The sequence below is a fragment of the Cololabis saira genome, chromosome 11 (assembly GCF_033807715.1).
Source record: "Cololabis saira isolate AMF1-May2022 chromosome 11, fColSai1.1, whole genome shotgun sequence".
NCBI classification, from domain to species: domain Eukaryota; kingdom Metazoa; phylum Chordata; class Actinopteri; order Beloniformes; family Belonidae; genus Cololabis; species Cololabis saira.
The window spans coordinates 11183346-11197578 of NC_084597.1; the positions used below are offsets into that span (position 1 = coordinate 11183346).

The 14233-nt window shown below is 37.9% G+C and overlaps 1 protein-coding gene across 1 annotated transcript in view; it reads left to right on the forward strand.

Annotated features, from left to right (window-relative positions):
* itga1 (integrin, alpha 1) overlaps positions 1–14233 on the forward strand; it is a 175209-nt gene that overhangs the window by 124319 nt on the left and 36657 nt on the right. The window contains exons 6-10 of the mRNA XM_061733708.1: positions 2868–2995; positions 5632–5780; positions 7930–8080; positions 8354–8528; positions 10453–10526. Of these exons, the coding sequence (XP_061589692.1) occupies positions 2868–2995; positions 5632–5780; positions 7930–8080; positions 8354–8528; positions 10453–10526 (677 nt within the window). The remainder of the gene's footprint in view (positions 1–2867; positions 2996–5631; positions 5781–7929; positions 8081–8353; positions 8529–10452; positions 10527–14233) is intronic.

The window sequence follows — 14233 nt, forward strand, 5'->3', positions numbered from 1 at the left end:
TTTTACACCATATTCTAGTTGAATTATTGAAATAAATTAACTTTTACACCATATTCTAGTTTAATTTATTGAAATAAATTAACTTTTACACCATATTCTAGTTGAATTATTGAAATAAATTAACTTTTACACCATATTCTTCACCTGTAGGCTATATTGCATCTGGGCTGATATGGACATACGTAGCATAGGAGGATATTTCAGCTGCTAGTATGGTTGTCTGTCTGTACAGTCATGCAAGTTCAATGCTATTAAAGCACTTTAAACTTTAAATCAAAGCATTTTGTTTTTCATATAAAATAAACACATTTTTATGCATTTTAGAAGTTTTAGGGCTTTTTTTTGGCTCCTGCGCTGCTGAAATCAGGGCGTCCCTTATTTCTATTTCTGAAAGGTGGCAACCCTAACAGGATGTGACGCAACCGGTGCAAATTGTGTGTCCGTGCCAAGAGATTAGGATCTAACCCACACCGGAGAACCACCCTGGACCCTGACATTGAACTCCCCCTCCCTCAGAGAAGAGGCAGATAAGAGCGTTTCTTAATGTAAACTCATCTGACACCCCCCCCGCCCTCCCCGGTCCCTCTCTGGCCCAGCCTAGTCCTTCTGCTGCATTGCATGCCCAAGTTAGGAGACAGTTTAGTGGCTCTGCACTTCAATTCCCTGGAAGGAAACAGCAAAGAATGAAGGGAGACAACAGTCAATGCTCATTGTTTAATTTATACTTTCACCTCCGTGCCTTCTTCACCAGAACACTGCTAAATATACTATAAGGCTTTAAAATCCCATTTAGCTAATTTTTAGTAAAAAAAAGAAGTATCTTGAATATATTCAGAGGTGGGTAGTAACGAGTAGGGTTGCCACCTTTCAGAAATAGAAATAAGGGACGTCCTGATTTCAGCAGCGCAGGAGCCAAAAATAGCCCCAAAACTTCTAAACTGAATAAAAATGTGTTTATTTTATATGAAAAAACTAAATGCTTTGATTTAAAGTTTAAAGTGCTTTAATAGCATTGAACTTGCATGACTGTACAGACAGACAACCATATAGCAACTGAAATATCCTCCTATGCTACGTATGTCCACATCAGCCCAGATGTAGAATATAGTTACAGGTGAAGAATATGGTGTAAAAGTAAATTTATTTCAATAATTCAACTAGAATATGGTGTAAAAGTACATTTATTTCAATAATTCAACTAGAATATGGTGTAAAAGTTAATTTGTTTCAATAATTCAACTAGAATATGGTGTAAAAGTTAATTTATTTCAATAATTCAACTAGAATATGGTGTAAAAGTTAATTTATTTCAATAATTCAACTAGAATATGGTGTAAAAGTTAATTTATTTCAATAATTCAACTAGAATATGGTGTAAAAGTTAATTTATTTCAATAATTCAACTAGAATATGGTGTAAAAGTTAACTTATTTCAATAATTCAACTAGAATATGGTGTAAAAGTTAATTTATTTCAATAATTCAACTAGAATATGGTGTAAAGGTTCATTTATTTCAATAATTCAACTAGAATATGGTGTAAAAGTTAATGAAAATACGGTACAAATCGTGTCCCGTATTAGTTCAATACGGGACGCAACATTTTTTTCTCAAATAAAGAACAATTCCGTATTTTACGGGACGGGTGGCAACCCTAGTAACGAGTTATATTTACTCCGTTACATTTACTTGAGTAAGTTTGGGGACATTTTGTACTTTTAGGAGTAGTTTTGAATCACTATACTTTGTACTTTTACTTGAGTAGATTTATGAAGAAGAAACCGTTACTCTTACTCCGCTACATTAGGCTACGTTGAGCTGTTACTTTTCTTTTATCCCTTTTATCCACGTACGCGTCAATCTCATGACATCACTGGGTGACTCTTTGGGAAAAATGTTTGTTTTTGCATGTTTTGTCACATTTACACAGACTCAAACACACAAAGAGTTTATATGAGTTCATGTTTGTTCTAGTTCTGGTTAAAAAAGAAAAGTACAAAGGCTTGAAATTTTTTGCTACTTGTGCTTAATTTATTTTGTTATTCTGTTATTATTTGATTTATTTTATTATTTATTAAAGTACTCGAATTTACTTTAAGATTATTTTAATTTGAGCTATTTTTTATTCATTTTAATTTATTTTTTATTTTATTGATTATTTTGTACTTTTGTCTGTTTGAATGGTTGTGTTAAAAAAATAAATCACACGTTACTCAACAGTTACTCAGTACTTGAGTACTTTTTTACTTTTCCTCAAGTAATTATTTGGAAGACTACTTTTTACTTCTACTTGAGTCATATTATTCTGAAGTAACAGTACTTTTACTTGAGTAAAATTTTTGGCTACTCTACCCAGCTCTGAATATATTGTATCAATATCTCATGGGAGTAATCTGGAGTGCTGGATGAATAATAGATTTTGAGTAGCAGTTTTTACACTTGAACTTTCTCTGACATTTTGCTTCAACTTAATCGCTGCACTTTTACATTCTTTCATGCAGCCGGGAGGTTTTTGATCAGATTTAAAATCTATGTTCACCAGAACAAATTTGAAGATCGTTAATCTCAAGTTAGCCCTCAGTTAAATACTCACATCAGGGGGTGTGCCTTTCACTAAAGGCTGGTGTCTACTAGCCATGACCTCTTAACGCAGTCTGATCAGTCATTTTTCTCCTTGTTTGGCTTTGCCGAACTTTCAAAACACCTTAAATGTATTTAGTGATATAGTAATGTTGAATTACAGACAGGACTGCAAATATGTGTGTAATAAATCCAGTTTTAGATTCAGTGTGCCAGGAACAGAAAAAGAAACTATAATTCCTCAATTTAATTACCTTCTTCCTTTCTCTTTTTTTTTTTTTTTTGCAGAGTGTTCAAAGAATCTGGACATTGTGATCGTCTTGGATGGATCTAACAGCATCTATCCCTGGAGCAGCATTGTTGAATTTCTGATTCGCTTCCTCGGGCCGATAGAGATTGGACCTAAACAGTCACAGGTCAGTAGCAGGCGTCAATAGATTACAACACACACTAGGAATGGGTGATATTTTACCGTTCACGATAAACCGTCAAAAAAATTCCCCACGGTAAGAATTTGTATCTCACGGTAAAAACGATAAATTCCTGTTGATGACGTTTTTGTGTGAAACTGATTTATGGTTCTGCCTTAAATCTATGCACAACGTACGTGAAGGAAGGAAGGAAGGAAGGAAGGAAGGAAGGAAGGAAGGAAGGAAGGAAGGAAGGAAGGAAGGAAGGAAGGAAGGAAGGAAGGAAGGAAGGAAGGAAGGAAGGAAGGAAGGAAGAAGAGAAGAAGGGAGGAAAGAAGGAAGGAAGGAAGGAAGGAAGGAAGGAAGGAAGGAAGGAAGGAAGGAAGGAAGGAAGGAAGGAAGGAAGGAAGGAAGGAAGAAGAGAAGAAGGGAGGAAAGAAGGAAGGAAGGAAGGAAGGAAGGAAGGAAGGAAGGAAGGAAGGAAGGAAGGAAGGAAGGAAGGAAGGAAGGAAGAAGAGAAGAAGGGAGGAAAGAAGGAAGGAAGGAAGGAAGGAAGGAAGGAAGGAAGGAAGGAAGGAAGGAAGGAAGGAAGGAAGGAAGGAAGGAAGGAAGGAAGGAAGGAAGGAAGGAAGGGAGAAAAGAGGGAGGGAAGAAGGAAGGAGAGAGCAGGAGGAAAGAAGGAAGGAAGGAAGGAAGAGAAGAAGGAAGGAAGGAAGGAAGGAAGGAAGGAAGGAAGGAAGGAAGGAAGGAAGGAAGGAGGAAGAGAAGGAAGGAAGGAAGGAAGGAAGGAAGGAAGGAAGGAAGGAAGGAAGGGAGAAAAGAGGGAGGGAAGAAGGAAGGAGAGAGCAGGAGGAAAGAAGGAAGGAAGGAAGGAAGGAAGGGAGAAAAGAGGGAGGGAAGAAGGAAGGAGAGAGCAGGAGGAAAGAAGGAAGGAAGGAAGGAAGGAAGGAAGGAAGGAAGGAAGGAAGGAAGGAAGGAAGGAAGGGAAAAAGGAAGGAAGGAAGGAAGGAAGGAAGGAAGGAAGGAAGGGAGAAAAGAGGGAGGGAGGAAGGAAGGAAGGAAGGAAGGAAGGAAGGAAGGAAGGAAGGAAGGAAGGAAGGGAGAAAAGAGGGAGGGAGGAAGGAAGGAAGGAAGGAAGGAAGGAAGGAAGGAAGGAAGGAAGGAAGGAAGGAAGGAAGGGAGAAAAGAGGGAGGGAGGAAGGAAGGAAGGAAGGAAGGAAGGAAGGAAGGGAGAAAAGAAGGAAGGAAGGAAGGAAGGAAGGAAGGAGAGAGCAGGAGGAAAGAAGGAAGGAAGGAAGGAAGGAAGGAAGGAAGGAAGGAAGGAAGGAAGGAAGGAAGGAAGGAAGGGAGAAAAGAGGAAGGGAAGAAGGAAGGAAGGAAGGAAGGAAGGAAGGAAGGAAGGAAGGGAGAAAAGAGGAAGGGAAGAAGGAAGGAAGGAAGGAAGGAAGGAAGGAAGGAGGAAGAGAAGGAAGGAAGGAAGGAAGAAGAGAAGAAGGGAGGAAAGAAGGAAGGAAGGAAGGAAGGAAGGAAGGGAGAAAAGAGGGAGGGAGGAAGGAAGGAAGGAAGGAAGGAAGGAAGGAAGGAAGGAAGGAAGGAAGGAAGGAAGGAAGGGAGAAAAGAGGGAGGGAGGAAGGAAGGAAGGAAGGAAGGAAGGAAGGAAGGAAGGAAGGGAGAAAAGAAGGAAGGAAGGAAGGAAGGAAGGAGAGAGCAGGAGGAAAGAAGGAAGGAAGGAAGGAAGGAAGGAAGGGAGAAAAGAGGAAGGGAAGAAGGAAGGAAGGAAGGAAGGAAGGAAGGAAGGAAGGAAGGGAGAAAAGAGGAAGGGAAGAAGGAAGGAAGGAAGAGAAGGAAGAAAAAAAGAAAGAAAGAAAGAAAGAAAGAAAGAAAGAAAGAAAGAAAGAAAGAAAGAAAGAAAGAAAGAAAGAAAGAAAGAAAGAAAGAAAGAAAGAAAGAAAGAAAGAAAGAAAGAAAGATTTATAGTTAAAAAGGTGGAGTTGAACTGGTATTTTTTTTATCGTCATTTTTATCACACACACACACACTCACAGTATTTGGGATTACACCTCGCTGTAACATTACACCTCGAGTTGGCCATTGCCTTGAATAGATAAGTTAAATATAAATCATTATTCTCTTAAACATTTAAAAAAGATATGTTTTATTGTATATGATACAAATGGTTTGTATTTAAAAGAGTATGTGATGACTTCAATCCCCTCTGTTATGTAATGTTCTCCATGTTGCCATCTATAAGACAATCCTCTGTCTCATTAGGTTATACTTGCAGTGTATTTTTGTCCGTTTGTCTTGGTTTGTTCCAGGAATGGATGATTAGCTTGTATTATGGTTATGTTCATCTGGTCTGGAGCTTGTATTATGGCTACAGTAGTCTGGTCTGGAGCCTGCAGAGTTTTCCACAGGGAAGCACTGGAAAGTCTTCTCGCCGTGGAGGCCCGTGGTTGAGAGTCACATCTTCCATGGTCGCTGAAGTCTTCTGAATAAAGAACATTGTGTCACGTCGTCGGCCCTGCCAGACACAGCCACATCCTCTGCAGGCTGCCTGGGAGGGGCAGCACGAGGACAGAAGAACCCTGAATAAATGAAAAATACATGTGCATGTGTGTGTGTGTGTGTGTGTCTTCCAGGTGGGGATAGTGTCTTATGGTAAAACTGTGAGCCACCTCGTCAACCTGAGCCAGTTTGACAACACTGGTGAGCTGGTTAAGTTTGTGGAGAAACTTCCTCAACACACCGGCATCAAGACCAACACTTTCCTTGCCGTGGAAACAGCCAGGTACTGAGCAGAGGCTAACACCTCGTCTAGAGGTCACAGTTGGCTGGAAACACACAGTATCTAAAAGGTGTATCATTACCAGAGATGTCAAAAGTATTCACATTCATTACTCAGGTAGAAGTATAGATACTAGAGTTTAAAAATACTCCTGTAGAAGTTGAAGTATCATCTCAGGTTTTTTAACTCGAGTAAAAGTATAAAAGTACTGGTTTCAAAACTACTTAAAGTATAAAAGTAAAAGTAATGTAAGGGGGGAAAAAGCCAACTTTATTTCCTAATCAATTTATCATTGATTATTGGCTGTAAAAGTGTGAAAAGTGTATATGCACACTTATGTTTATTAGATAGTGCATGCTTGTTCAGGTGCTGTTGCTCCACTTGTCTAATATGAGGAACATTATCTTGATTTAATGGGGATAAATTATCTGAAAATGTTAAGTCAACTTGAAGAATAACAGGTTTAGGAATAGGGATATTTTTACACTGTGGGAAGCATCATGATCATAAAAGGAATACCAATCAGAGGTGTCAAAAGTATTCAAATTCATTACTCAGGTAGAAGTATAGATACTAGCGTTTAAAAATACTTAAAGTATAAAAGTAAAAGTAATGTAAGGGGGAAAAAAGCCATTAAGGACAAAAGCCATTGAAAATGAATGCGTCTTAGTATAATGCAAATATATTAAAGAATCATATATGTGTACTATTGAGTATTAACATGTGTTTCAGAGAGCAGGAGATATGATGACTAGTTGCCTATAAGTATTGTAATGGTGCAAAAAGTCAAACTTCAGAGGCATGTTATCATTTATCCTAACCTTTATTGGAATGTACATCCAAGTTTAGTTGCAGGAATCTGAGGGAACGGATGTAAGAACAAAACTGGACAAGAACATCTGAAACAACCACAACCAAATTCACCCTATCCGGATGGAGCAATTTAACTGGATAGTTTTTTTTTAAAGGCCGAAATGAAATAGAGTAGAATAGAATAGAATAAAATAGAAAGCCTTTATTATCATTGTACAGGTACAGTGAAATTAGGCAGCAGCTCCGTCGAAGTGCACACATGCAAAGACAATGCAAACAAGGAAACATAAATATATACAGAGCCGCCTGGGAGATTTGCGAGGCCCTGTGCGAAATGGCGGGGGGGGGGGCCCTTGCGCGTGAAATTTTTGGGTTTTTCGGGTCGGATTGAGTGTCTATATGTGCAATTTTAACTCTCCAATTAGTAAAATACTGGATACCTTCCCCTGCCTCATCATCATCTCTTGCCTTGACGTGGGGCCCCACGGCTGCTTGAGATCGATGATTTTTGTAACAAATTTATCAAACGAGCCTTTCAGAGAGGCATTAAACTCTTCCATTTTCTTTAGTTTTTTTCTTTTTTCATCCCCTGATGGAAATTTTCTGAATCTGTCTCGTTCTCTCGACATTGTGTAACAGTTTGTTCCAACTCCACCGTCTGGATCAGAGCAGCTTGTGTCTGCGCTTGGTCTGATCAGTTGTATGGAACAACAGACACGCGCATCATTGCACATATATTTATTGATATGCACAGACTAGTACACATTTAGGTCTGTAATGGAACGCGTCTGTTGATATTCATAAGGGAAAAAACGAAAAAAAAAAAAGAAAAAAAAAGAAAAAATTAAAAAAATTGAAAAACGGCCCATAGCGCGAGGCCCCTTGGGGCGCGAGGCCCCGTGCGGTCGCACGGTTCGCACACCCCTTGCGGCGGCCCTGAATATATATATATATATATATATATACACACTATAAACAAGAGTGAATGGGAGGATGAAAATGTACATGAATGGGTGGGGGGATATTGCACTTAAATGGATGGAAAAATAATAATATTGCCCTTGAAAGGATGGGAGTATTGCACATCAATAGTAACAAGGCTGTTTTTAAAATGTAAGGAGTAAAAAGTACAGATAATTGTGTGAAAATGTAAGGAGTAAAAGTAAAAAGTCGTCTGAAAAATAATTACTCCAGTGAAGTATAGATAACCAAAATTTCTACTTAAGTAAGGTAACAAAGTATTTGTACTTCGTTACTTGACACCTCTGATCATTACGTACTTGATCTTGGATGGAATGTTATCTTTCACCGTCCTTTTTTCTCATTTTGTGCAAATCAGGAAGGAGGCCTTTATGCTGGAGCGAGGTGCAAGACCTGGGATGAAGAAAGTGATGGTGATTGTGACGGATGGAGAGTCACATGACTCCCACGATCTACCCAGGGTCATCGACAACTGTGAGAAGGACGGTATCGAGAGGTTTGGCATCGCTGTGGGTACAATTGTCTCTTACTTTTTTTTGGTCAACAGTCTTGTAACCTGCATTTATGCATTTTGGCTTTCATAGTTACGGTATCAAAGTATATTTTTTTATTTTGACATGCAGACATTTTTAATATCCATTGCAACTGTGAAATGTATGGAAAATATTCAACTCCATCTTTAAGAGATATGTGGTTAGCTTAATTATCAACGTGATCGATGACATTGCTGATCATTAGTATACATTTCTGAATATATAATAACAGTTTATTGTTGTTTTCAGGTTTTGGGAGACTATGGCCGTCAGAACAAAAGTGCAGCGGACGTTCATAAGTTTATCAGAGAAATCGAAAACATTTCCAGTCAGCCGTTGCAAGATCACTTCTTCAACGTGTCCGATGAGCTCGCTTTGGTGCACATAGTGGATACGCTGGGCAGCAAGATTTTTGCCTTGGAAGGTAAACGCATTTAAAAAAAAGGTTGTATGAACATAAGAGGATTTGGGCCACTGAAGAAACAAAATAGCATTCTGACTTTAAAGTCAGAATTCAGACTTTTTTCAGAAACCTAAAACAAACAAAACAATTTTAAGGAGGATTTTTTTTTATTTCTAAAAAAAAGTCAGAATTCTGACTTTTTTCAGAAACCTAAAACAAACAAAACTATTTTAAGGAGGATTTTTTTTTATTTTAAAAAAAAAGTCAGAATTCTGACTTTTTTCAGAAACCTAAAACAAACAAAACAATTTTAAGGAGGATTTTTTTTTATTTCTAAAAAAAAGTCAGACTTTTTTCTCAGAAATTCAATGTTTTTTCTTCAGTAGCCCTAATCCTCTTCCATACGTACGTTTGTTGTCTACCCTGATTTTGATAAGGATATGATTTGATGTGATAATCATCTATTGTGTAGCAAGGCTTAGGGATTCTGTATATTTACAAATGAAACAAAGCAGGTGAGAAAAAACAAGAAATATCTTGGATACATACTTTTAGCAATAAAATGAAAGAAGCAGCATTTTTATGTATTTATTTTTTTGTTTCTTCTTTGCATTTCTCATATTGTCCCAAACTTGACTGATTTGGATTGTGACGGGCAGGTGATTGTTTGGTCCATCCGTTTTATTAATGTCTATTACAGATCCATCAGATCAACCAAGTTGATCAGATAGAATCAAACCCTTATACATCTCAAACTCTCATGAAGTTTTTTTTTTTTTTTTTTGACTCAGAAAACCCTTTCAATGTCTTTGTCCACAGCTAAATCCCAGTGTAGCCCCAGTACACTCACTGGTGTGCCTTAAACACAAACACTGTATTGTAGGCTGGAGTCTGGCGGGAGGGTTTCCTCTTTTTGATGTGATCTCAAGAATCAGTAAAAATCTGACCCTGAGATGCTCATTTATGACTTTGCAAACCAAAGAGTGGTTTGATATAATTATTTACAATATTACAAGTAGCTTCCTTTTTTAAGTTTATTAAAGGTATTGTGACATCATTTTTAACATGCTTTTAACACTATTAAAAGTCTTGGCCAACATCCCTCAAATGTGTCTAAAAGAGTGTAACAAGAAAAACTTCACTCTAGTACTCCATTCCTGGCTTTTTATTACAGTGTTTTTTTGCGCCGTGAAAAACGCTTCCTTTCCCCCCTTTCCTGTCAATCATTCCCCCGCTCCTCCTCCAAACCTCCTCCTCCTCCAACCATACGCTCACAGCGGCGTCGGAGAATTAAGCCGGGAGCGACAGGCGAAGCATGCACGGAAAAGCAGGAGGGCGAAGCAGACAGTCCACAGCAAACAATCATAAAAATAAAGGCATGCAAGCAGCAGTGTCCCCTTATCTTAAGTCCAGTCAGTGGCCGCGGGTCTTTTTTGCAGTTGTCCTCCGGTGATTAGAACAAAAGAGGCTCTAAACAGCTCCGTGTTAAGCCTCTTTTATGGTTCCGCGTTAAATCAACGCAGAGCCTACGCCGTAGGGTTCAGCGTACGGTGCGCGTCGCCGCGTAACCCTACGCCGTAGGCTCTGCGTCGGTGTAACGCGGAACCATAAATCAGCCTTTATGGTGCGCTGGAGAGGAGAGGAGACAGGGAGCTGGGTGGAGGGGGCGGTGATTTAGCGGGTCGTTACGTAACGGCCCGCCACCAAACCAGATGCGCCGTTTTTGCATAGTTATGCGGAAAATCCCAGAAAGCACACAATACACTGAATGTTAAAAGTTTGTTGTTTTTTGGGTGTAATTGATGTCAAGACACCCAACAAAACACAAAAAATCAAGAAAAATTTGTTTTTCATGTCACAATCCCTTTAATGTGCTTTTAATCCTGTAGTTAAACCGTATTCTGATAACCAAATATTAACGTGATTTATTTTATTTCCATTATAGCTACAACTGGTAATTATACTTCGTCCTTTGAGATGGAGATGTCCCAAACTGGCTTCAGTGCGCACACCACCACGGTAAGTCCAGATACGATAATCTGTGTGATCGATAAACAGATACCACATTTGCGAAGCAGAACATCCAACTAACTCTTGTTTCATAGAATCAGAAATAGCCAGAAAGAAAGAAACGAAAGTAAAGTGGGCTAGTGATATCTTTAGATCAGAGTTTGCTTGTAGGCACTAGGAATGGGCGATATTTTACCGTTCACAATACCGTCAAAAAAGTTCCCCACGGTAAGAATTTGTCATCTCGCGGTAAAAATGATAAATTCCTGTTGATGAAGTTTTTGTGTAAAGTTGATTTATGGTTCTGTGTTAAATCCACGCACAACGTACATGAAGGAAGGAAGGAAGGAAGGAAGGAAGGAAGGAAGGAAGGAAGGAAGGAAGGAAGGAAGGAAGGGAAAAAAGAAGGAAGGAAGGAAGGAAGGAAGGAAGGAAGGAAGGAAGGAAGGAAGGAAGGAAGGAAGGAAGGAAGGAAGGAAGGAAGGAAGGAAGGAAGGAAGGAAGGAAGGAAGGAAGGGAAAAAGGAAGGAAGGAAGGAAGGGAAAAAAGAAGGAAGGAAGGAAAGAAGGAAGGAAGGGAAAAAAGAAGGAAGGAAGGAAGGAAGGAAGGAAGGAAGGAAGGAAGGAAGGGAAAAAAGAAGGAAGGAAGGAAGGAAGGAAGGAAGGAAGGAAGGAAGGAAGGGAAAAAAGAAGGAAGGAAGGAAGGAAGGAAGGAAGGAAGGAAGGAAGGAAGGAAGGAAGGAAGGAAGGAAGGGAAAAAGGAAGGAAGAAAGAGAAGAAGGAAGGAGAGAGCAGGAGGAAAGAAGGAAGGAAGGAAGGAAAGAAGGGAAAAAAGAAGGAAGGAAGGAAAGAAGGAAGGAAGGGAAAAAAGAAGGAAGGAAGGGAAAAAAGAAGGAAGGAAGGAAGGGAAAAAAGAAGGAAGGAAGGAAGGAGGGAAGGAAGGAAGGAAGGAAGGAAGGAAGGAAGGAAGGAAGGAAGGAAGGAAGGAAGGAAGGGAAGAAGGAAGGAGAGAGCAGGAGGAAAGAAGGAAGGAAGGAAGGAAGGAAGGAAGGAAGGAAGGAAGGAAGGAAGGAAGGAAGGAAGGAAATTAGCAAGAAAGAAAGAAAGAAAGAAAGAAAGAAAGAAAGAAAGAAAGAAAGAAAGAAAGAAAGAAAGAAAGAAAGAAAGAAAGAAAGAAAGATGAGGTTTTTGTGTATCAAACATGGCAGATCTGAGAGCGAGATAGATTTATAGTTAAAAAGGTGGAGTTGAATTGGTATTTTTTTTATCCTCATTTTTATCGTTATCGGGATAAATGCCAGAAATTATCCTGATACTTTTTTTAGTCCATACCGCCCATCCCTAGTAGGCACGTCACCATATCTGCAGTGTTATTTGTGGCTCTTCAGCCTTTTTGGTGACTCACCTTACTCAGTACATTACAGTCATGTTGGTGCTGTTTTACTCAAGCGAAACTAAAGGGTCAAACAAGAAATGATTAAGGCGCTTGAATCGGACGATGGCTGATTTTCGCCCTCTCACACCCTTCTTCAGCTCCTAGTGGAGTATTTCCTGCGTTTGTTTAAAGCAAGCAGGCTCCTTTTTCTTCCTGGGCCTGACTCATGTTTAATCACATTTTGTCACTCTGTACACTGTGTCTGTGTCTGGGGTCATTCTCTTAACTTAAAATAACCAGACATCCTGAGTTGTGTGACTGAAGACTAAACATGTGACAACATGCTTTAAAGGTCACAGAAGGAAAAACTATGACTTCGATTTGACTGCAGTAACTGCATTTACATCCACAGAACGAGAAAAACTGCATCCTCTCGAACCATCTCTGAATGCTTGCTGAACTCTTGCTGAACATTTTAACATTTTTAAACTACGACGGAGTATTAGGGCCAAACTAAGACAAAAAAAAATTACGAGAATAAAGTCGTAATATTTTGAGAATAAAGTCGTAATATTACAAGAATAAAGTTGTAATATATTATAAATATATAAATATAACTTCACAAGATGCTCAATATTCTTCATTTTAACACAGGGAGAAGATGCTCTTCCTGTTAGAGTTCTCATAAATTACCACTTTATTTTCATAATATTACGACTTTATTCTCATAAATTACCACTTTATTCTCGTAATGTTACCACTTTATTCTCGGAATTTTACGACTTTATTCTCTGAATTTTACGACTTTATTCTCGTAATTTTACGACTTTATTCTCATAATATTACGACTTTATTCTCATAATATTACAACTTTATTCTATTACGACTTTATTCTATTACGACTTTATTCTCGCAATATTACGACTTTATTCTCGTAATTTTACCACTTTATTCTCGTAATATTACGACTTTATTCTCGTAATGTTACGACTTTATTCTTGTAATTTTACGACTTTATTCTAGTAATATTACGACTTTATTCTCATAATATTACGATTTTATTCTATTACGGCTTTATTCTCGCAACATTACGACTTTATTCTCATAATTTTTACGACTTTATTCTCATTATATTACGACTTTATTCTCGCAACATTACGACTTTATTCTCACAATTTTTACGACTTTATTCTCATTACATTATGACTTTATTCTCGTAATTTCCCAAAATGTTTTGTCTTAGTTTGGCCCTAATACTCCGTCGTATTAAACAGACATACACATTGTATAAATATTTTACATTCTGTAAGGCTCATTGAACTGATGTTTAATGTTTATGACTTGATATTCATAAACATTTACTGATGTACTATACTGATTCACATATACTGAAGACATAAGAAGGAATGGTAGCTGCGTTTGTGTTTAAAGTAAAGTAAAGATGTTTTTTTTATATATATATTTTTACTGGATTGTAATTCGGACATTTAAACCAAAAGCAGAAGCAGAAGATAGACATTTTTATAGAATAATCTGATCAGATCTGAGCGATGATGCTACATATTGTGTCCTGTGTGATTCAAGCCCACCCTATTACACTTTTTTTTGTGTGTGTCTGTGTTTTAATGTGGGTCATTCCACTATTTTATAACCTTACTTTACATATTTCCCTATGTATTGTATTCTCAATCTGTATTTATTTATTATTATTTGTCAATCTGGTTTTATTTTATGGCTTATGGCCATGCTTGTTAGTACTGTAAGTTATCCTACTATTTCATTCACATAGTAACTTTCTGATCATTTTTAAACTGTTATGTATAATGATTAGTTTCAACCAATTACCAATATTCTGTTTTAGTAATAGTTTCAAAAACAATTTTACTAACAACATAGTACCATATATATATATATATTAGGGCTGGGTGATATGGACCAAAAGTCATATCTCGATATTTTCTAGCTGAATGGCGATACTCCATATATATTGATATTTTTTCTGTGCCATAATTGGGGTTTCCCCCAAAGCATTATAGCATAGCATCTCTGTTAGCTTTGTTTTTTTCTGAAGCAAACCCTTAAAAAAACAGTCAGTTTTAATACAAAGTCTCGTGCCAAATGTCACACAGGTACCTTTGTTAACAGAGGTCTGCACAATATCAAAATGTATAAAACAAATGAAACAAAAATAAACTGCCTGCATATATAGAATAAAAATGCTTCTTGAATAAAATAAAACAAATATCCCTTTCCTGCATAACAATTAAATTAAAATACACTGTGCAATTAATACAATGTAGACAGTAACAGGCAGACTTTTCCACTGAGGTTGGAAGTTGTGC